The 23,854-nt window shown below is 43.1% G+C and overlaps 1 protein-coding gene across 3 annotated transcripts; it reads left to right on the top strand.

Annotated features, from left to right (window-relative positions):
- The first annotated feature begins 372 nt into the window (after positions 1–372).
- rcbtb1 (regulator of chromosome condensation (RCC1) and BTB (POZ) domain containing protein 1) lies at positions 373–16,483 on the top strand. 3 transcript variants are annotated; one of them, XM_062527949.1, is made up of 13 exons: positions 373–765; positions 853–885; positions 2,131–2,410; positions 3,472–3,622; positions 4,131–4,297; positions 6,239–6,397; positions 6,823–6,930; positions 8,637–8,779; positions 9,723–9,913; positions 10,331–10,457; positions 12,017–12,168; positions 13,622–13,752; positions 16,104–16,235. In XM_062527949.1, exons 2-13 carry the CDS (start codon positions 869–871, stop codon positions 16,116–16,118), a joined length of 1,641 nt encoding a protein of 546 aa, XP_062383933.1. In that variant the 5' UTR covers positions 373–765; positions 853–868; the 3' UTR covers positions 16,119–16,235. The 3 variants fall into 3 exon arrangements, with proteins under 3 accessions (XP_062383933.1, XP_062383932.1, XP_062383934.1); XM_062527948.1 differs by having other exon boundaries at positions 377–765; positions 16,174–16,483; XM_062527950.1 differs by lacking the exon at positions 853–885 and having other exon boundaries at positions 380–796; positions 16,174–16,483.
- Positions 16,484–23,854: the final 7,371 nt, after the last annotated feature.

The following is a 23,854-nucleotide window of genomic DNA, read 5'->3' as shown; positions in this document are numbered from 1 at the left end:
ATGGTATATTATTACATGAGAAAGTAAAAATAAGTATGTGGAGTGCTTCAAAACCTTTTGCCATTTTGACCCAAAACAACAAAATAGAGAAGTGTGTAAGGGCAGTTGACTAATCATTAACTCACTTCACCTACTGTATACTACACCGATGTAATTTCCAAGTAAGTTCCATGTAATACCAAAGAGATTGTTTTCATCTGAAAATAATTGGCAGTCCCTGACAGCAAGCCTATAAATATTAACTCATGTCACCAGACTGTTGGTGAATGAACTTGAAAATACAAACACGACCTCGCCTGACAGATTGTTTAGTGGTTTTGGATCATGTGTGTAACTAGAACAAAACAGAACAGAACAATTATGCAACCGGCAAGAACAACACTGAAATGAGATGGATGCTCATGGTTACAGGCCTATTTGTGGGTTATGTGGAGCCAATTTAAACTTCAGCTGGTAAGTAAACAACCGTGTATCTTGGGGTTTTCTGAACCACTCCACTGACTAGGATACAAGTTACACATATTATTTCGCTAAGCATGTTATAAACACATAATCTTTTCATAACTTTTCAGGCAAATCTAATTGATACAGTATTTTTGGGGACGTTGTGCGTTCATGCAACCTCTTGGCAGTGACGTCAAGACGTCTTGTCTCATAGCGTTCAAGTACATAGCGTGGCTGGTAAGAGCATCAACAATTCGCAGCTGTGCAGTCTGGGACGCAGCAGATAGCTGCAAGTTGTCAACAAACGGGAGCTCGGCATCGGTAATACGGCTAATTTCCAACTGTAACTTGGGTAGGTTTACCTGTAGTTGACCCTTTTAAACTGCTAACTGTCTCTTTTTCTCTCAGTCTTCCCGGTGTCGCGATGGAGCGGTGCTCTAGGTCAGTAAAGTTACCATTAGCTGTAACGATAACCTGTGCTAGCTAGCTTGCTAACTTACATCGAAATGGTAAGCAGATGTACGTTAGTGACATAGCTAGCTAGCTGAGATGCCTTAGAAAACTAGCCAGGTAGTATTAACGTAACGTTAACTTGCCAGATAAGGTTAGTGTTCCCTACCTTGTGTCACAGCTACATTGTAGGTGGTAGTCTGGTTTGCAAGCTTTTGTTTCGTTTTGATGGTGTTAGCAATGTCTAACACGGCCACGGTTTTTTTGGTGTTTGTACACATCTCACATGCATCTCAATAACCCAATCTTGCTGTTAATATCTCTAACAAATCCTGTTAGCCAACTTGTTAGCTAAAGCATATGTCATTGGCTTTCTCTCGCTGATGTATAGCTACAGCGACAGCCGACGGAATTAGCTTAGTCAATATCCATATTAGTTTTAGGATGGATAGGTAACGTCAGTAGGCTGACTATACAAATATAACGTGGTATAGCCAAAAAACAACCATTACTTAGCATTACTGTCACAATGTAGTAACGTTATTGTCCACTCGCGACGGATACATCCGACGAGCACAATAATGTTTTGAGAGCTTTCTGGAGCGACAGGTCAGCAGATGCTTCTGTCAGTGTGGCATGAGCTAGTCTAGCATTTATTTCAATCAGCTGGCCATGTTTATGTGTTCTTTTGTACTGTAAGCATTTTTAGTAAAGTTTTTATTAAACTCTTTTATCAACACCTAATTTTGTAACTCGAAACAAGCATGAGCTATTATTCAAGGTGTTGCAGAATAGAATGAAGACGATAAGTTCTTGTTGAGACTACTTGTGATTGATTAGTAGTCTTTACTCACATTTGCATTAATAACGTTAATGATTAGCCTCGTTTTCTATGCGTCAAATATACAACTAAATTGCACAATTTTAGTCGGACTTGTGATGGTGTTCATGTCATGATGCATCATATGTTGTAAGTTTACCATGACACAGCCACATAGATTTGTATGACTTAGAAGTCCATCTTATACCCCTTGCTGTCATGCTGAGTTGTGCTGTGCCTAGAGCCTCCCTCTGACAGTGCTTGACCAGTGGTTTGTGCATGTGTATATGTGTGTGTGTCTGTGTGTGTCTGTGTGTGTCTGTGTGTGTCTGTGTGTGTCTGTGTGTGTCTGTGTGTGTCTTGTTTGTGTCTTGTTTGTGTTGTTACCGGGATTGTGTATTGTTTGTCGTGTTCAGTGTCAGCAGCAGGGGTAGCAGCTGCGGAGCCACCCCCATCCTCAGCCCGACTGTGCCGCCACCTCCCCCTCCCCCTCCACCTCTGCCCGCGTCCCCTGGTCCCTCCACTCCGCCTGCCTGCTTGGCCGCCCGGCAGTCCCTGAAGCGCCCAGTCATGGTGGACGTCAGCAAATGGCCTCTCTTCACGCTGATGTCTGCCCAGGAGCTTGTCTCCATCCGACAGGCCTGCGTCTTTGGCACCTCGGCCAACGAGGCCATCTACATCACCCACGACGACGAGGTAGGTCACCTACCTGTTGCTGCGAAAAGAGATGGTGGCTGTGTGGTTGATGATGTTTTTGTTTGTGTGGCTGGCATGTTGTGTTTCTTTGGTTCAGTGTAAATAAGGCAAACAGCAAACAGTTAAAACAGTTAAACTCTTTGCTAGCCTGTATTGTTGCACCATCACAATGCGTTTCTTTGCACCTTGCTGCTGAGCCAGAAAGGGCTTTTATACAGATTTAAGCTGTAACCTACTTTTTCCCATTGCTGCAACTCGTGCCTAGATGCTGAAGTGACCGGGAGAGCTGAGTCAGTGGCTGTGTTCAAAATGGGGGAAAATCCTGCCTTCTAAGATGGCATTCTGTGGCAGCAAGGCATCGATGCATGCATGAGTCAAATATTTGTATAAGATGCTGCCCTCTATGATATCTTTGGTTTTGTCTAATTTTGAAGGCAGTGTATGTATTCTTCATGCTGCCTTCAACCAAGGATTCTTTAGAAAGTTTCTGCTTCAACTCCCTATGATTAAGTCAGCTGTCGGTGTCCTGGCAACAATGCTCTGTGTTGCTATCTTGCTAGGCTGTCCGAAACAAAGTTTATGACTGGTACGTTGATGTCTGCTATGGCAAGTGACTAGTTAGACGGGAGGAGGCAGCGAGGCAGCTGGCAGCTGCCTTCCATTTTGAACAGACCCACAAAGTTGCATCTGTCCTGAGAAGTGTTCCTCAAACATCATTAGCCCCATCTTTGGTTGTTTTGACTCACAGGTGTTCACCTGCTTCATGAGACAATGGGTGCCTCTCATTCGTCTTTTTATCTATCCTCCCTTCCTTCCTCGGTCCTCGTTCCCACTGATCTAGCTAAATAATGATGGGGCGGCAACAATGGGGTAGTCTATCCAGTTTTCTTTATAGGTCAACGGAAATGAGCCGGAGGACCGAGGAAGGAAGGAAGGGATGAAAGATAAAGACTAATGAGGGGCGCCCATGGTTGATCTGATCTCAGGTCATTTTGACTTCCAGGCGTTTGTATGCTCCATGAGACATGATTGACCCCGTGTCTGGTGGTTCTGACCCACAGGTGTTTGTGTTCGGGCTGAACTGCAGTAACTGCCTGGGCACTGGTGACAGCCAGAGCACCATCGTGCCCAAAAAGCTGGACATCCTGAGTGGGAAGAAGCTGGTCAGCCTGAGCTACGGCAGTGGACCTCACGTGTTACTGGCCACCGAGGGTAAGAGCCCCATCCACCCCCGCAGTCCCTCTCCTCTCCTCTCCTCTCCTCTCCTCTCCTCTCCTTCCTGTTCCTCTTTTCTACCCCCCCCCCCACTCATCTCCTCCACTCTTGTCCTTTCCACCCATTTCCTCTCCTGTCCTCCCATTTCCTTTCCTCTCTTCATCTCCTCCTCCTCCCTCCCTCCCTCCCTCACCTGGCCCTCAGCCCAGCCTCCTGTCAGCTGCAAGCGTGCCTAAGCTGCATCATCCGTTTCCTTGACCTTTGAGTAGATGGTAGTTTCATACCCCAACATCCAGCTGAATAGGGAGGACTGGACATCATTGCTACAGTACCTCTGCAAGCATTCCTTGATAACAGCATTAAAACCCGCTGTACACATACCTACCTACTGGTTTACCATCTCTCCTTCTGTACACTTTCAATATGATTAGTCTCACTAGTGTCACCTGCTGGTCTGAAGTGGTGTGTACATGAGGCTCTGTCTCATGATTGTCTCTTATGGCAGATGGAGATCTGTTCGCCTGGGGCCACAATGGCTACAGCCAGCTGGGCAACGGAACAACCAATCAGGGCGTGGCACCGGTGCTGGTGACCACCAACCTGCAGAATAAGCGAATCACGGAGGTCTCCTGTGGCTCTCACCATTCCATGGCTCTTACATCTGAAGGGGAGGTAAGGACTGTGGTGTGTGTGTTGGTGTGTGTGTGTGTGTGTGTGTGTGTGTGGCTTCATCCACTTGGGAAAAACATGTTTTCTTTGCATATTCAAGAAAGTCACGTCCACAATGCATTGTTTCCAGAAATCTTCTTGTGCAGATGGAGTACAGAGAGAGTATATTTTGTTTGTATGCAGACTCCGCTCACTGAGGTAATTTCCTGTGTGAGCTTGCGGATGGCTTCAGATTTTAAGAGCATGTTGTATCATTTTTGCTCAGTTGTTTCTTGCTGCAGAGTAAAAATGCTGCAAAGTCTGCGTTAGTAGGTCATTGTTATCACTGAAATGGACAGTCTGGATTATAGCCGATAATTGCCAACACATGTGAGTCATGCACTTCTCCATCAGAGTGTTTGATCTTTGTAAAGCTCCTAGAAGACTTGAGCTCGGTATGCCTGCATGGCCTTGTCGAAGTCAAGTAACTAACATGTACTGGGATTTGTTAGCAGGTGGCTGGTTTTGGTGTTGGCGTTAGGCTTGGTGCGCTCCGGTTGGCGTTCTTACAGTGTTATTTATATCTCACTGAGGGCTTTGAATGCACAAGTCAGACCTGCTGGATTAGTGCAGTCTTTGCCCCAGGCAGCGAAAGTGTTCTAATGTGTTCTGTGCTGAAGCCACACAGTACGCCCCAAGATTCTTGAGATCAGACATGTGACCTTATTCCTGCTCCGATATAGGGGGAGTTGCAGCTCCAGTTGTTTTGTGTGAGATGGCGTCTTTGTAGCAAGACGGCGCGCTGATGTACATTTGCAGAAAAACCACGCTGCTGTTGCAAATTTCGTCAGAGGTTGTGTGTGCATTGTGTATGAAATAAGCTACTAACTTCAACACTGAGGTTTGGGCTGTGGTTGAAATGCAAATGCAAACATTATCCTATTGCAAAGTCACAGAATTGTTTTTATGTGACAATATTGTAGTCATCTATCCTTTCTACTCTCATAAAGGGTTGTTTTTATAAAAGTAGGCCTTGTTTGCATGTTGAATATGAATCTCTGCACTTTCAGTGGGATTGAATGATTGAATGGCTGACTTCTTGGAAGCCTTGTGAAAGCGCCCACCTCCACTCCCACTTCTCTTCTGGCAGCCTTCTGAAGTGTTGTGAAACGAAGGCAGAAATGTAGGTTAGATGCATATTAAGTGGGCTCGAGGTAGATTTGGACTGGTGTGGTGCTTTAGCTGCTTAGCCTGGCAGCAGTGGACAGCATGTGACCAGCTGTGCTAATCCACTACCATTGTCCCCCCCCCCCCCCACCCATCTAAAAAAAAAAAACCCTGTCTGTCCAATAAATACCCGCATTCTTCTGCCTGCCACTTACATCACTGTGGCCTCATGTCAACCAACACGGATGAGAATAAAAGAGTTGTTATTTTTGTCATTTGAGGAGCTCTCTTAGAAGGTTGTTGATTTATGTTGGGAGCATTGTGGGTAGAATTTAATTGCATTCAATGTGTGTTGATGTTTACTTAAAGTCTATCCATTTGGAATCGTACAAATACATATGTAAAGATGTATATATGTATATATAAAACAGTGTGATGTGGTGAATGCAAAACCTAGGATAGAACCTAACTTCAAAAATGAAAGTCATTTGGACATTGCAATTTAGTCTCTGTATATGGATCGGATGATTTCTCAAAAGTGGTTGGTCACAAAATGTTTATTTTTTAATTTTTAAACTTTTAACCCTGCATTTGTATATTGATAACTTTTATGCTTGGTGCTTTTCATGTAGAAGCATAGTTACTACTGTCTGGTGGTAAAGCACCATGTGTGGGTGACACTTCTAGGTGCGTGTGTGTGTGTGCGTGTGTGCGTGTGTGTGTGTGTGTGTGTGTGTGTGCGGTTACTCAACTGTGTGCTTGTCCCCCTGACTGCTGCTGCTGCTGCTGCTGTTCCAGGTGTATGCGTGGGGCTACAACAACTGCGGCCAGGTGGGCTCGGGCTCCACAGCCAATCAGCCGACGCCGCGGAAGGTGTCCAACTGCCTGCAGAACAAGCACGTGGTCAGCATGACCTGTGGCCAGACGTCCTCCATGGCGGTGGTGGATAACGGGGAGGTGAGCAGATCGAGCAGGTGAAAGGTGAAAAAGGAATGGTTGGTTGTCTGTCCGCGGTGGAACCCAACCCACAGGTCTGATTGGGTCAGATTTACCTGCAGCCAAATTTGGAGGCCTGCTGTGGAGACACGCTCTCTAATTCACCACTGTAATTGAAACTCTGCCAACGGAGGTGTGTGTGTGTGTGTGTGTGTGTCTCTTTGTGTGTGTGTCTCTGTGTGTGAGTGAGACTGGGAATCTACTTAAGATAAACATGTTCAGGCCTGTATAATGGCTGGATGATCAGCTTGGTTTGGGTTGCACTTGGCCTGGTGTCTGTGTGCATCTCCATGTCCCAGTGTCCATACGGTCACTGCAGGGTCTGCCATCTACAGTACCAGAGAAGAGACACTAAGCATTAATTTATTCCTCCTGTCTCATTGCAGGTGTACGGTTGGGGTTACAATGGAAATGGGCAGCTGGGTTTGGGGAACAACGGCAACCAGTTGACTCCGTGTCGGCTTGCTGCGCTGCAGGGCTACTGTGTACTGCAGGTGAGCATGACCTCAGTTCACTGGCCGATTTACTCACATGCCCCTTTTCTTGCAGCATGTCATATGTCTTTAAAGGTACACTATGCAGTTTTCAGGTATTTTTTTTTTTTTAAGTACAATATTTTTCGGGCTTTTATGCCTTTAATCAGACAGGACAGTGTAGAGTGACAGGAAGCGAGGGGGAGAGAGAGTAGGGGTGGGATCCGGAAAGGATCACGGGGCGGGAATCGAACCCGAGTCGCCGGTGTGTGGTGTCGCGCCACGACTGGGCCGTTTTCAGGTATTTTTGACAACTGTAGAGACCCCTAGAGTCGAGATATATTTATATTTTACTCTGCTGTTGTAAAAAGTCTACTTCTTGTGGCTTGATCCCCCTGTACACAATGATAATGCTTTTGTTGTGGAGGTGAGGGATTAACAACAGGCGAAAATTATCTCCAAAGAGCTTTATTCACTGACAAGGTAATATTTCACGATTTTCACAAGATGTTTTCGGGTCTACTATTCTTAAAGTTGCATCAAATTGGCTTTGTAAAGGTTATATTAAAGCTGCCGTAGGCAAGCCTTCAAGATTCCGAGTCTAAAGTCGGAAAATTCAAACTGATACAACTTTCAAGTCCCTCCCCCAACCTCTACCAAGCTCCAAATTGCCCCCCAAACCCCTCCCCCTCTGAGAAGAGGTTGTGCACATGAGCAGCATAGTAGTAGCGGCTGGATAGGTGTGTGCACAAGCTGTAACTGACAGGTAGCGATTCCTCCCCCCTAACGTGATCGCTTAAACAAAATAGGGAGCGCTCGATTTTTGCAAGCACGATTACCGACGATTACAGGCAGAGGGAGCTAGAGAATTCAGGTTTTTTTCTAAACAGCCTATTTAATATTCTACCTCCAGAATCCCATGACAGTTTACTTTAAGCTAATATGACTTAAAAGAAACTGCCGACGGCATCTTTAAAGAGGAACTATGCAGTTTTCACTTTCGCTTTTCGTTTTACTCTTGCAGGTTTCTCTGTAGAGCTTCCCCTACCACTTTTGCGTGTATATTTTACAACACTTCTCAATTGGTCAGTCTGCCTTTTCCGCTCACAGGCGCTAGGGGGAAGCGAGACAGCCATCATTCAACCTGAAATAAGTCATATAACCATTCCAGTGACTCCGAAGCTGATCAGTTAATGCAAATTAAGCTAAAAAGCTTGCATAGTTAACCTTTAAGGTGAATATCTTGCATAGTGTACCTTTTAAAAAGTGGGAGGCCTCCTAGTCCTTCCTTGCATGGTTTTATACATCTATTCCCCCCCCCCAAAAAAAAACCTTTGTTCATTTAGTCTGTTTATTAGCCTTTGAAAAGCATTTTGTAACTTTGTTTAAGAAGTGCTCTGTAAATTAAGATTATCATTATTTTTGTTATTGTTGTTAATTGTTATTGTTGTTATTATCATCATCTTCATCATTATTGTTGCTGTTGTTATTATTATTATTATTATAATTATTATTATTATATTGTTATTATTATTGTTATTATTATTTGTAGTAATACAGACAACCGCTCCTACCGAGCATAGCTTCATCACATTAGGAGTGTCTGCAGAGCACACTGTAGCTTTATTACATTAGGAGCATCTGCCAAGGTTTTGGATGATGTAATGAGGAACGGATGTGTTCAGATGTGTCTGATGTGTGCGATTGTTGTCTGTGCTGTTGCTCAGATTGCCTCTGGCTACGCTCACACACTGGCCCTGACGGACGAAGGGCTGCTGTACGCCTGGGGGGCCAACACCTACGGGCAACTGGGCACTGGCAACAAGAGCAACCAGCTCAGCCCTGTGCAGATCATGACCGAGAAGGAGAGGTGAGGAATCACTGGGGACCGCCACAGGGGCCCCCCCTCAGGGTCAAAGGTCACGAAAGAATGTTTGAGTGGAATGTTTGAATGCTGAGCCCCTATGTTATGACTCTAGAATATAAGATGTAAGAAATGTCAAAAAATCTAATAATTGCAGTGAATAATTGCCAGTTTGATTACCAATAGGCACAAGTCAGCATGTCAAGGTTTGCATGCCTTTTAGGTAGTTACAGTAGCTTTCTAATTCTTGTCTCTGGCACAAAGACCTGACCACTACTTTCACTTCCCAAGCATGCCCAAGGCAACAGTGGGTAGTAGAGGCCTTTTTGGTGGAACCCAGCTGAAAGACAGTGAGTGAGGGGGCGAACAAAAAAAATCGGATTTTGTCAGTCCCACATAGACCAGATTTGAGATCCAGAAAAGCGAAACTAAACTCGTTGAAGCCCTCTCAAGGCACGCCAGAACCGAATAACTGTTTGTGTGTAGACAATGTTTATGTGACCTGATGAACTACTGTAGCTCTGCATTGTTGTGTGCGAGCGACCACTTCCTGTTTGTAGTGAGGCGTTTCCTGTTCAGCAGCTTCCTGTTTTGGGGTGTTTGGGTGTTGGAATGACCCAGTATGACACGGAGGTGCCGAGTCACAATTTAAACTCACGCGTGCACACCAATGTGATGTTATATTCAAATGTATTTGCATACATTTTAACAGCTTTGTGTATGTGTGTGTTTTTTTTTTTAACAAAATGCAAAAGAGGCTGTATTAATGTGTGATTTTATGAATATTGAGACCTTTCTAGATTGACTCTGTTACTTAAACACACACACACACACACACACACACACACTGTGCTGTGCCACCCCCCTATGACCTCATGACTGCTCTGTTTACATAATCTCTCGCACTTGCACTTCCACTCCCCCACTGACGTCCGTGCTCTCTGTGTAGGATCGTGGAGATCGCAGCATGCCACTCCACACACACGTCGGCAGCAAAGACCCAGAGCGGTCAGGTGTTCATGTGGGGCCAGTGCCGGGGCCAGGCCATCGTCCTGCCCTACCTCACACACTTCACCTGCACCGACGACGTCTTCGCATGCTTTGCCACCCCCTCCGTCATGTGGAGGCTGCTCGCCATGGGTGAGGGAGAGAGTGTGTGTGTCTGTGTGTGTGTTTACGTTTCTGTGCCCGTGTCTGTGTCTGTATATGGAGGAGGAGGCATAAGTCCGTTTTTCTTTGTGTGTATATGTGTTAAGTACAGGGGGGTTCTTTTTCCAAAGTTTACATGTGGTGTTTATGTGTGGTGCTTTTTTCCCAATGTTTATGTGGCAAAGTAATCCAGGGAGCATATATGTCATTCAGCTTGAATGGATGGTCCTGTTGACTTCTAAAAATAGTGTTTATCTAATTGTCACACCCTTTGTCATGTAATATATAACGAAAAGAGAAAAATGGCTTAAATGAAGGACACTTCATGCCTGCATGCTTGTGGTCAGTGCAGTAGACCGCTCTGTCCAGATTGAGGGGTGGCATCACTTCCTGTCTGTGTGTCCGTAGAGCACGACGACTTCCTGACTGTGGCGGAATCCCTGAAGAAGGAATTTGACAGCCCTGAAACGTCCGACCTGAAGTTCAGTGTTGATGGGAAGTACATTCATGTACACAAAGCTGTCCTAAAGATAAGGTGACTACACACACACACACACACACACACACACACACACACACACACACAGGTTACAAAAGCAGTCTTGGTTACAGTATCCCCATCCAAACAGCCACACGCATGAATAAATCTGCTGTGTTCACATGTCAGGGGATCACATGCAAACGCACACACGCCCACGTGCAAACAAATCAGCCAAACACAAGCGGTGTTTTTCACACTGTGCAATTCAAACATTCCTGTGAACTGTGAATTATGTAGATAATTCATTACACATAATGTTTTAACACATTCTAGCTTCATTCAATGCATTATGATCACATAAGCCATGTTTACATGGACAGTTTTTTGTCATTCCGATTAAACTATTCCCGATTGAACATTTTTGTGACGTCTGTTTACATGGGCTATTTTCTGTTCCGATCAGACGCTTGTAAGCGCTTAAAGGGATAATCCGGAGTGAAATGCACTTAAGATCAATTTTTCGGACTATTGGGAGTACATACGTTGCGTTGACACCAAAATCATGTCATTCGGATGTATTTTGAGAAAGTTCGAGCTCACAGTTTTTAGCCAAAACTCGTTAGCCTGGAAGTGACGCGGGCATGTCTTTCGCCGCTACAAAACGCTATTTTTATACCTCTTCTACTGTTCCAAACAACACTACACTTACGTGGTAGTGAGTAGAGGGTCCCTAAAGCCAAACCGAAGTATCCCCACGTCTTTATGTGGTCGGATAGAGAGTCCAGAATGAATTTAATCGAGTCAATACCTTTCCGGAAATGTCGCTGCTGCAGCTGGCAACGTTTGTTCAACACTTTATTAACATTTCCGGAAAGGTACGGACTCGATTAAATTCATTCTGGACTCTCTATCCGACCACATAAAGACGTGGGGATACTTCGGTTTGGCTTTAGGGATCCTCTACTCACTACCACATAAGTGTAGTGTTGTTTGGAACAGTAGAAGAGGTATAAAAATAGCGTTTTGTAGCGGCGAAAGGACATGCCCGCGTCACTTCCAGGCTAACGAGTTTGGGCTAAAAACGGTGAGCTCGAACTTTCTCAAAATACATCCGAATGACATGATTTTGGTGTCAACTCAACGTATGTACCCCCAATAGTCCGAAAAATTTATCTAAAGTGCATTTCACTCCGGATTATCCCTTTAAGAATCTTTGATCGGAATAGCCGTTGTTTGCTACTTTTCATTGGGAAGATATTACGGTAAATCCGAATGACCGTATATATGAGCGTTCATTCGGAATAGGAACGGACTACACCACCTCTTCTGTTCCGATTACAATTCTGATCGGATCAGGATTTTCATTCCGATTGAGGTGTTTATATGACGATTTTTATTCCGATTGAGCTGTTTTTCCATTTCTAAACGGAATAGAAGTGTCCATGTAAACGGGGCTATAGAGACACTGGAATTCAGATCAACAATCAATAGATATGGTAAATGATAACCGCAATCACTTACCTTCAGTCCGTATGGTAATATTGACGTCTTGAAAAGTGATGATGCTCTCAAGTGAAGACTGCAGCAGTGATGTCCGTCGGGCCTGTCTGCAGGTGTGAGCACTTCCGGTCAATGTTCCAGTCCCATTGGAATGAGGACATGAAGGAGGTGATTGAGATCGACCAGTTCTCCTACCCTGTGTACCGCTCCTTCCTGGAGTTCCTCTACACGGACAACGTGGATCTGCCACCAGAGGATGCCATTGGTGAGGTCTCCGTCTGTGTGTGTGTGTGTGTGTGTGCGCGCGTGAGTGTGTGTGTGTGTGTGTGTGTGTGTGTGTGTGTGTGCGTGTGTGGATGAGAGGGAGGAAGAGGGGGAGATTCCCTAGCTAAACTGAATGTTTGCAGCTTGCAGGTTGTGTGCTGTGCACACACACCCGTGTGAGTGTGAGTGTGAGTGTGAGTGTGAGTGTGAGTGTGAGTGTGAGTGTGAGTGTGAGTGTGAGTGTGAGTGTGAGTGTGAGTGTGGTAGACTGAAGATAGACACTGAAGGGGAGTGAGAACATCACAGGCTCAGTTTTCTTACTCTCTTGGGAATCGATGAACTTCAGAAATCCATCATCTGTTTCTCAGTACATTGAGTTATTTACGTCATACAACCTCAAACCAGTCATAAAGGCTTTTAGCAGTGGGAGGATTGAGACATTGTACTGTGGTTGGCAGTAAAGTTTATGTCCCAGTCCCACGCTTTGTTTAGCCGTGTTCCACAGAGCTGTCTAATTACCTGATGTGGAAGCTGAGATCAGAGGAGTTAGAAGCTCTCATTGACCTGAGTTAACCTCAAGTGCTCGAGTGCTCTGGTGCAACTGCCTTGGATAACCGGGCCAACCTTGGCTCATTTTAAATGAGCATTTTTTTCCTCCAGTTTGTGAACTTGTGTTTCACTTTGTTTGCAGTTTGCAGTCTGCATACGCTTACAACCTACAAACATGCATATCTTTGACAGATCATATTCATACTTGCACCGTGCTTTCACAGAAAATACAGCGCCCTTGTTGGACTTGATTGAAAAGGACTATTGCTACATTTGTCAAACATTTTCTATTATGAATAAGTTTTTTTTTTTTTAAATTCTATTTGGCACTAGATGACAGGGTACCAACTGGTGTTCTTTTAATAATACAGCACAGAGACCTTATTAACCTCATCATTGCAGCATTATTTCATCATTTGCTGGCTTAATCGGCCTCATAATAATTTTATGTTGAAGAAATTTGGCCAAGTATTTCATCAGAAAATCACAAATTAGTGTGAAATAGAAGCACGATTGTGGGTGCCGTCATAAATGAGCTCACGTGCCAACCAGTCACGCTTGCCATGAGCTTCTGACCTCTCCTGTAGGCTGTGTGAAATTAAGGAATTAATTCCTGATGGAGGTCGTAAACGAGCGTGTGTGTGCTTTGGGAATGATGATGGCCCTGTGTGCACATAATATTCAGTCTTTCATGGTTCTCCCTCTAAGATCGCACACAAGGGGCAGAGCTGACACCTATTATTGTGAAGGCAATCGTGAATCAGAGTTCACCTTTTGGTACTGAGGGACTGGAAGAGTGTAGCAAGCAAATAGAGCACACACCCTGTGCGTGTGTGCGTGTGTGCCTGCGTGCGTGCGTGCGTGCGTGCGTACGTTTGTGTAATCCTGTCTGTCTGTGTCTGTAGGGCTTCTGGATCTGGCCACCTCCTACTGTGAGAACCGTCTGAAGCGACTGTGCCAACACATCATCAAAAGAGGCATCACGGTGGAGAACGCCTTCTCCCTGCTCTCCGCCGCCATCCGCTACGATGCAGAGGTGAGTCCACACCACGACCTGATCCAGAGTCGACTGAGAACAATCACAGGAGTAAATCCAGAGCACACTAACAACACGTTCATTCAGTTTAGTTCAACTCCCTTTTATTTATATTGTGTGATAATAATGCAAAGGCGCTTTACAGAGCCCACTTTATACAGTTTGGATATTTCCTCTTTTACTGCTTTTATAAATGGAATCTTGAACAATTTTAATTTGGCCTTTTTTTTTTATTTGTTTATTTTTACAATAATTTACAAAAAATCCACTCTTAAATGTTACAAATGAATGCTAATTGATAAAAAATATATACATAATGCAAAATAAGTGATTGCATATATATTCACCCCTCTTAAAATATAGACACCTGTGTCCGGAAGGTCCAGTCAATGATCAATCAGTATTCCAGTATTATTGAAAAGCATAAGTGAGAGGATGGATTAGAGGTTAGATTCTCTGCCCGAGCCCGAGCCCGAGCCCGACCCTAACCCGACCCACGGGCCGATATTTCTCGCATCTATCCTCGGGCAGGGCCGGGCCCTTGATCAAGCATTTGTGTTTTTTTTTTTTTTACGTTACTTTATAAGCACTTTATTAGCCCGATTGATGCAAAGTGCATCAAAAAACACGCCCATTCTTCTCTGTTACATTGCTCTGCGATTATTAGTTGCAACAAGATGAGGCCTTTAATGCACAAAAGAGCAAGTGGGGCTTTCCAACGAGACTAGGCACTTGCCTGTATGAACAAGTGTGAAAATGTGTATCATATTTACAGTCACCCGTGCACCCATTACTCTGAATTACTCACAAACCATGATCGAACAGATATGGCACGCGTAGCAGATGAACGAGGAGACACAGAGCTATCCATTGATACCAAATACATCCTTCTAGGTTATACAACAGAGGAAGTGACCGCAAAATTCTCTATGGCAAGGCACATACATAATCCAGCTTTGAGATCCTAGCAAATTCCTGCATGGTATCCAATTCAAGACTCGTATTGCATATTCATATTGCATCTGTAACAAGATGTGTACAAAGATGCACAAGTTACAAAATGCAACACGTGTCATGTGCAGCGTCTCCGTGCTCTGTTGTATACGGTAAATTGTGTAGCCTAGAATAAACAAACAACGAGGTTTACATGCTTGGTCCTTGTTGCATTATTCATTAAGATTAATTCTAAACAGATTTCTGTAGTTCAAACAACTCGGAGTTGTAGTTGGAACGTCAATTATAGCGGCTCACGTATTAAAAAATTGTCGGGTTTGGGCTCGTTATTACAGTTAATGTGTCTGAATGACTGTTCTAGAACAATCACGGTAATGGAGGCCACCAAGGATATTGAACCAAAATCTATCATTTCCTATTATTGCATTACTAAAAAGTGACTGAAATCATTGACTAAAACTAGAAGAAAAGTCATGGATAATTCTGACTAAAATTAAATTAAAATGCTTAGACTTTCAGTAGACTGAAACTTGACTAGACTGAAAACTATGAACGTGACTAAAACTAATAGAAACTAAAATGACAGCTTGACACAAAAACTAGACTAAAACTAAAATTAAACTAGGCCACCAATAACAACACTAACGCCGTGACACAGATCAGGAGTGAGGTTTAGGGGGTAACGGATTCCAGCTAGCTTAGCTGTGCATAGTCTTTCAAAATAACCTCATGTAGAGTAGTTGTTCTTAATTGGTCTGTCTTTGGGATCCAAAATGTCCTGTGTTTATGAAGTTGTGACCCATATTTTTTTTGCCAGCACAGATATGGTGAGCTAGCCTGCATGGTAATGCATGTGAAGTGCCTGCAGGCCTACTTGTTTGGCATTACATTTGTGAAGTATTCAACTCCTTATGTGACCTTTCAAAGTTCTCCACAGGTTCGTCTTTGACAGGGGTGCTTTGTTTCCATGTAGTTTTGATCTCGTGTTTTGAATTTAAGTTGGGGGATCCTGGGGCAAAGGTATTGAGTCAAAGCTCAGACCTCAATCATATAGAAAATCTGTGGCTGGACTGAAAAAGGGATGTTCAGACCCGATCCCCTTCCAACCTGACAGAGCTTGAGCCGTGTAACCAAGAAAATGGAGCAAAATTGCAGTATCTAGATGCAAGCCTAATTAAGACCTATCCACACAGGCTCCATGCTTTAATTGCGGCCAAAGGTGCATCAACTAAATGCTGACTTGAAGGGGGTGAATATTTATGCAATTGCTTACTTGGCATTATGTTTTTAATTAATTAACATTACTTTGTATACAAATCTGCTTTCACATTGACATTAAAGAGGGAATTTGCAGGGAACACATCAAAGTACTTGTTGTTGATGGTTAACTGCAGCAGAATGTTTCTGTCTGATGTGTGTTTGTGTTTGCGTGCGCGTCTCTGTGTGTGTGTGTGTGTCTACGTGGAGGACCTGGAAGAGTTCTGCTTCAAGTTCTGCGTGAACCACCTGACGGAAGTGACTCAGACGGCCGCCTTCTGGCAGATCGACGGCCACATGCTCAAGGAATTCATCAGCCGCGCCAGCCGCTGTGGAGCCTTCAAGAACTAGGACCTGCTCGCCGTGGCAACATCCGCTGTGCTGCCGTGGAGACGCGGGGCCGCCGTGCCACGCCCCTTTTGAGAGCCCTGCCGTCAATAACACTTCGCTCACCATCATCTGCCAGTTACTGTCCACACTCTCCTCCACACACGCACACACACACACACCAGAGACCACTTTTCTTTTTTGGGGGGGTGTGGGGGGGGGGGGGGGGGGTGTTAAAGGGTGGCAGCATTATTTTGTGATGACCACTATAGTATTCTGAGTGAGTGGTGCTCATGCATACTGGCACTGGCAGCGTAAGGGGTGTGTGTGTGTTTTGTACGTGCGAGAGAGAGAATGAGAGAGAGAGAGAGAGAGAGAGAGAGTGCATATGATAGCGAGGCTATCATGGCTTTCGGCTTTGCTACAGGCATTACAAGGACCATGCTTTAGCTGGGAGCGCTAAGAACCAGTAGTTGCTTGGTAGCTTTTCTACTCTGGATTTTGGTGGAATGGTGTTGTCACAGGATTTGAATGAGGGTGGTGTTCTTTCCTCTGTCACGGCCACTTTAGAGGAGGTCTCACACCTTCTAGAGCTTTCTGAGCCTTCCATTCTGCACTTAAGTGGTTTTTAGTTTTTTTTTTTGGTGAATGTTACGCCAATCAAAAGTTCCCTTTTTCTGAAATGTGAAGGAAACATGTGGTTTACCTGCCTGCCAAGATGCAATTAGACATTCTTTTGACTTAAAAAAAAAAAAAGACCAAAAAGGACTTGTAGCCATTGCTTTACAGTCTTATTGAAATGCTGAGTGCTTTGAATTGTTTGTGTTTGTATCTGAGTTGGACACAGATGCAGATAATGTGGACCATCCTAGCGTTGACCATTGGAGAATTTGAGTTCCTTTAGCAGCAAACCTGGCCAGCTGGAAGTTTGTTTCAGCTAATCCAGTTTTTGAAAAACAACTCTGCCCTGTCTTTTTTTCCGGGGGAAAGGTTGCACTACTCGTATACTTTTGCAGCAAATGTGCAGCATTTCCTCTTGAAATGGTTACATTATTTTCAAATTTAGTGACATGGTTTTAAAAACAAATCCCAGTGGGATTTGGAATGAACATTTTGAAATTACGTATTTTTTTTGTTGCAATAAATGCCAACATATTGCGGCATTTTGTTACAATGCTGTCAGCTGCAGTGGAGAACACTTGAGTTAATACATATTATAGTGTATAGTTGCTTTTTGGAAAAGAAGAAAAAAAATCATTGTATATACTGTATAGTTTTTGCATTATCTTGAAAATATAATCTATTTTACAAATGTATGAAGTTTTATGTTATCAAGACCTCTTATAAAAGGAAAAAATAAAAAAAAATAAAAGTTTTGTTCTTCGCATGTATAGTGTGTATTTTGCTTACCACACTGTAATGTGCATAGAAACCCTTTAGTCCTGACCTCTGACAAATGGCATCTTATCATGAGGAATCCCAGGAGGCCTTGGGTTGTGCTCAAGTAACAGGGGAGCTACACCAGATCCGTGACTGAGGCGTTCCGTTTGCAAAGCGTATGCTACAGCAGTTAATAATCACGATAATCAATGGAAGTAGCTACACCAGACGCAACAGTGGCACGCACATTCGAAAAACATAGACCCATCTTCTAAAATGGATTTTACGCGTCGCGAACGGAATGCTTCAGTTACGCTTCTGGTCTAGCTCCCCTGTAAGATTCTATCTTGTATTTACCCAATGCAATGGCCTGAGGCTGTGAACAGTCTAAAGGTTTCAGATGCTACTGTAGGTACATGGGTTCTGTTTACGGTTTATTTTAGGTATAAAAATCCCCTCCTGTTGTCTGCTGCTCTTATTCCTGCGGAGTGCCTGATTGCCTGGTGGCGTTCAGATTGAACTGGGAGAATGTTGTTCAGTCTTTTACTGAGACGAGGTTAAATCTGGGATTTTATGGCTTGACACTGACAGCAGAGCAGTAAATGAGAGATTGATGACGGTGCTGATGACTTCCAAGAATGCTGCTGATCCAAAAGAAAATGCATTCCAATATCTCCACTTCAAACCAGCTTTCAGCAGGGGAGTTTTGAACATTCTAACAGAAGACTCTATTCCACAACGGTGCAAGCAAAGATTGTAGTTACTAGTTGTCTGGTTGCTTTTAAACCGTCTCTGGTGTAAGGTTCTAAATTGCCATGTTGATTTCAGTAAATTCTGATATTGTTTCGAACGTTAATGTTTCCATCATTCCTGTCCCACCAGTGTGATGATATGGCTTAAGGGTTAAACACAAGAAGTCTGCCAGGTAGTCTGCAGTCAGACTGCATTGTGGTTGTATAAATGGATTTGTGAGTTTAATCACATAAATCTGTATCAACTTTGTAGAAGTAGGACGTTTGTTGCAGTTCAATTTAGCACCTTGGTCTACAGATCTTATCACACACATTAGGCTTCCTTTTGGAGGGTGCTGTAGACTTATGCTTAATTTCCTAACTGAAGTATTTTCTCTGGTAGTATAGTGCAATCTGCAAGGAAAATGTCCACAGCACCATTCTAGTGTACAGCAACCGTACTAGCCTATCAGAAATGAGGACATGTGCGCTCTCGCCTGCTAGTCATTTTGTCAACACCGTCATGAAAAGGAGGGGAAGGGTACTTTCTGATGGTAAATGGGTTAGTTGTTGATAGGCAATGATGGGAAATCACCTGCCTATAAGACACAGAGATTAACACCTCTCCTGTGTATCTCTGAAATGAAATGTACAATTGTGTAGTGTACTTGCTAGGGAGACCTGCCTGTATTGTATTGTTTATGTATTTAGGTGATTGTCAACATGTATCCAATAATGCTTTCACTCATTGAAGTCCATGTATTATAAAATGTTGAACTGTATTGATGAAAAGGTAATGGAACATCAAGCATGTGTTTCACGTTTCACGAGAAGTTTACTGTAACTCATATTGCTGACTGACGCGGGAGAGGGAAATGAATTTTCACATTTGTGGTTAAGATGTGAAAATCAGTTCAGGGGGCGTGCAGGGTCCCCGACCACAGCTAAATATAACCACCAGCTACTGCTCTGGCAGAACCACAGTTCTTTCATACACAAAGAACGTTCAGGCAGGTAGTCAGATCGTTTACAGGCCATTTCTCAGTCATTTCCATCAAAAAACGTGCCGCTTTTTACACAAATTGATGTAAATTGGGGAATTTCTGTTATGAATATGAATATATTTTGTTCAGCCGTGTGGTTAAGACAACCTTGACCTCAAAGGTCAAATGCTCCACCCAACGGCAGGCTGAATGAAAAACAGGAAATGGCAGTGGCTTACTTAGTCAGCACCCTAAAATTTATGTTTTTGTAACGTATGTCATGTTACAGGAAACATCCCTGTTGAGAAGAGACGGTTAGTTGATGAACGCAGGCTTTTGCTGGGCCCTTCGGGCTCTTGCATGGAGACAAGCTTCTGACCTGCATGGTCCAGGTAGTTGTAAATGGCAACAGAAAAGACCTGTTACAGAGTCAGCCAGCAACTGCATTGTGGAGTTCTTTTTTGAAACAATTTGAAATGTTGAAAAGATTCTTCTGATCTTATTCGTGCAGAAACTGATGCAAATGGATTTTTCACCACTCGGCTGAGTGTAGGCTTGCGGAGTGACGTTCAACCCCTAGAACAGCACAAACCAACATGGCAAACTTCACACCTCACAAAAGAGCAATCACATGCAAAGAAACATCCAACGCTTCCCTCTTCTGCTCCAGTGCTCTGTGTATTTTCTATGATGTCTACCTGAAATATGCCTACAATCTCCGTTTAACACTTTTACACCCTCCAATAATGCTATGCTATGCTATGCTATGCTTCTATGCTGAAGCACCAGATACAGAACTGACTGTTTCTGAAGAAGAAACTCTGTCCAGTGAGTTTTGTGTATGGTGTTTCTGAATTCTTGCAGCATAGTCCATGTGGTTGCTGTTTGATCTCAATCAACTGCTGACATCTTGATTTCTTTGTGCCTTTTATGTTTGTGTTCAATTCCTCACCAGAGATGCCAAAAACGGATGTAGATACAGATGCACAATAATTACGCTACCCACTTTGTGTGTGTGTGTGTGTGTGTGAGTGTGTGAGTGTGTGTGTGTGAGAGAGAGTGTTTGCACATGGGCAATACAATTTTTGCATTTGTAACTTTGTCGATTATGAGCATCAACTAGGACATTTGTCGCCAGACTAAGCTCAATCTTTTATTGAACATTAAGTCTGGGAGTCTGCGCTGTATTTCTACTGCACAAGAGGCATGACCAATGGGCATACAGTTAAGCCCAACATTATTAGCCCCCCTTATGAATTCAGACATAATCCTTTGTTTATACATGAAAATGACCATTTCCAAAAATGTGCCTAGTTTATATGATTACAGAAGCGCAAAGACAGTATGCCCACAAAGTTTGATGATCATCGTTTACTCATGCTCTGATTTGTGACAAAAAAAGCAAGAATTTACATGTTCAAAATTATTAGCCCCCAGACCATTAATAGTCAATAGTGTAGCCTTTCTTTGCTTCAACTGACAACAACTTCTTTGAATAGTCTTTTACTAGGTTGGCACATATCTCTTAAGCACTCTTTAGCTCCAGCGCGTCCAAACTGCATGGTTTTCTTGTATGAACTCTTGCTTTAAGCACGTGCCACAGATTCTCAATGGGGTTGAGGTCTGGTCTCTGTGTAGGCTATTCCAGCACCTTGATTTTGGTATCCTTTAGGGTGTTTTAGACCACTTTTCACAATGCTTTGGGTTATTATCATGCTGAAGGACCTGGTGGTGACCTAAGCCTAGACTTAGAGCAGGCGTCTTGATGCTATCCCTCAAAAGGTCAACATAATCTTTCTTTTTCATGATCCCATGCACCCAAACAAGGCTCCCTGTGCCTGAGACAGCAAAACGGCCCCATAACATGATATTCCTACCACCATGCTTCACTGTGGGAACTGTATTTTTATGGTTGTAGGCCTTCCCTTTTTTCGCCAAACATAGGCAACATCCATGTGCCCAAACAGCTCCAGTTTAATGTCATCAGACCAAAGGACAGTTTTCCAAAACTCATTTTTAGCTTTTAAATGTGCATGGGCAAAGTTCAGTCTGACTTTGAAGCGCCCCTTTTGGAGTAATGTTTTTTTTCTCAGCCGATGACCTTGGAGGCCTCCACAATAAAAATCCCTCGCTACTGTCTTCCTCAAGACTTTAACCCCAGAGGTCTCAAGGTCAGCAACTATCATTTTGGCGGATGTGCAGGGTTGCTCGCTAACATCCCTGATGATTGTTCTCTCTAGATTGAGATATTTAGCATTTTCATCCACACTTAGGTTTGTTATGCACAAACTTGGAACTCTTTGTACTTTGTAATGATGCCTTACACGGCTGTTCTACAGACTGTGAAGCATCTAGAGATTACAGTATAGCCTTTCTCCATATTATAGGCCTAAATGATGTTCTTTCTGAGGTCCAGACAGATTTCCTATATCTTCAGTATGCCTGTAAAGGCAGTCCCCTCTCAGACAGGTGTTCAAGTGCCTGTAGGCCTGTTCCTTGAAGCCTTTAGTTAAACAATCAATGCTGGTTGGGTGTTCAGGTGTTGTCTGGACATTAACTAACTGCAAAGGTGTGGCTTGAAAGGTGACAGGTTGGTCGTGTGTGTTTAAAAGCAAAAAAATCACATGGGGGCTATTCATTTTGACCACTCCACTTTTCACACAATTTGAGATTAAGCATTCCTAATAATATATTAACACTCCAAAATGCACCAGATTCTACATAATAACACTGGTGAATGTTTGATTTTTAAATTTTGATCAGGGATGAAAAATGTAGGGAGAATTTTAGAGTAATGTTCCAAAATTTCAGGGGGGCTAATAATTTTGGGCTGAACTGTAGTTCAAATGACTCTGTACGCATTCGGATAGTCCTTCAACCAATCAGACCAACGATCCGGGTGTGCCTGGTGGACAAGCTGGAGAGAGCAGGACAGATAAATGTGCATGTTTCCAGCCTGAGCTGCAGGGCGAAATCGCAGGCTGGGTTTACCCAGTCTTGCATCTTAGCTAATTCTATACCTTAACAACATGGGTCGCCAACAGGCAACCCAGCAATATTATTTGCCCCACTAGATTATTCTGATACACTCTTAAAATAAATCTGTTTGAAACAATACAAACTTGTTGTCCCTATCTGCCCATAGGGATGTACAGTACAGTATTAAAAACAACGCAAGTTGTGTTGTTTTCAACACATTCATTTTAAGAGTGTAGCCTAGTCTAATTTCTTAAGGACACTATGCAGCTTTAGGAACTTTCGGCGCCTGTAGAGCTCACTCTAGAGTTGTGATGTATTTATATGTTATTGGCTGTTGTAAATAGCGAGTTTCTTGTGACTTATCCCCCCTGTGCACAATGCAAATGCTTTTGTTGTGGAGGCGAAGGATCTCCAAAGAGCTATATCTACTGACAAGGTAATGTTTCACGAGTCTCATGACATTTTGTGGGCCGCCACTCTTGGAAGTTGCATGACTGGTTTTCTCAGTAGGGACTCACTATGTCTGTGCTGTATAGCAATGCTGTGTGAATGATTTGCCTGTTAAAAGTTTGTTTGCCATATAGCGTACCCTTAAATTATTTTATTTTACAATATTGATTTACAAATTAAAGAACAAAGAACACACTATCTATATTTATGTAATATAATTTACTACTAACTGTAATTGTAATTGTGATTTAATTTCAGGTTTTGATTATTCACTATTTGACTGTGTGTCTAGTCACAAGTCCTTACAGTCAAATAAATATGAATAATTTAAATACAGACATAGTGTATGGATTTACTTTATATACAGTATTAGTGTGAAAGATAGACTGCATTTGAAATGTTGACTTCATTCATCAGGGAATATCTCCTTGCTGTTGATGGAGTTCAACAATTTAGATGTGCTGTTGGACTTAGATTAGTTTGTACCTAGTTTATACATGTTGCTGTTGTATCCTGTTGTTAATCAGATATGGTTATTGGTCGGCCATGGTAGCAAGTGCCAACCAAATAGACTTGAACATATTTGCTGTGTGTAACAGAATGACATCAAACACTTGCCACAGCTTATACCAATGAGGAAGCTGAAAATAGAAGTGAGACATGGAATGTGAAATCAAAGCATTAGACATCCCTTTTTGCTTGTATTCTTGAACTAAATGTTCACAAATTAAGAAGAATAACTGACTCTGTTTACATTGAATTCTATTGTATAAATGCATATATATTAATTGATGCAGAAATTGATAGATGTGAAGGTAATGTAGTGATTGGAGCAGGTAAGGTTTTAGGGTTCAGATAAGGGTTAGGGTCAAGGGTCACGGCAGTGTTTTTGTCCAATATCTGTATTTTATGCACTGTTGTATTTGAAGGGGTTAATTGAATATGCCCTTCAGAAGTGCGTGCACGATGGAAGACATGCGTGGAAGCTTCCTGTTTGGCACCTGGAGCTGATGTCTCTTTGTCATTCTTCCGCTACTTTGA

The sequence above is a fragment of the Sardina pilchardus genome, chromosome 23 (genome assembly GCF_963854185.1).
Source record: "Sardina pilchardus chromosome 23, fSarPil1.1, whole genome shotgun sequence".
Taxonomy (NCBI): Eukaryota; Metazoa; Chordata; class Actinopteri; order Clupeiformes; family Clupeidae; genus Sardina; species Sardina pilchardus.
Note: the sequence above shows the minus strand (reverse complement) of the source record. Positions and strands in the feature narration are given on the sequence as shown.

Excerpts from the sequence above, each read along its gene's own strand:
- rcbtb1 (XM_062527948.1), top strand. Across the intron at positions 8,780-9,722 it reads ATCATGACCGAGAAGGAGAG|GATCGTGGAGATCGCAGCAT; the intron begins GTGAGGAATCAC and ends CTCTCTGTGTAG. Across the intron at positions 13,753-16,173 it reads CCATCCGCTACGATGCAGAG|GACCTGGAAGAGTTCTGCTT; the intron begins GTGAGTCCACAC and ends GTCTACGTGGAG.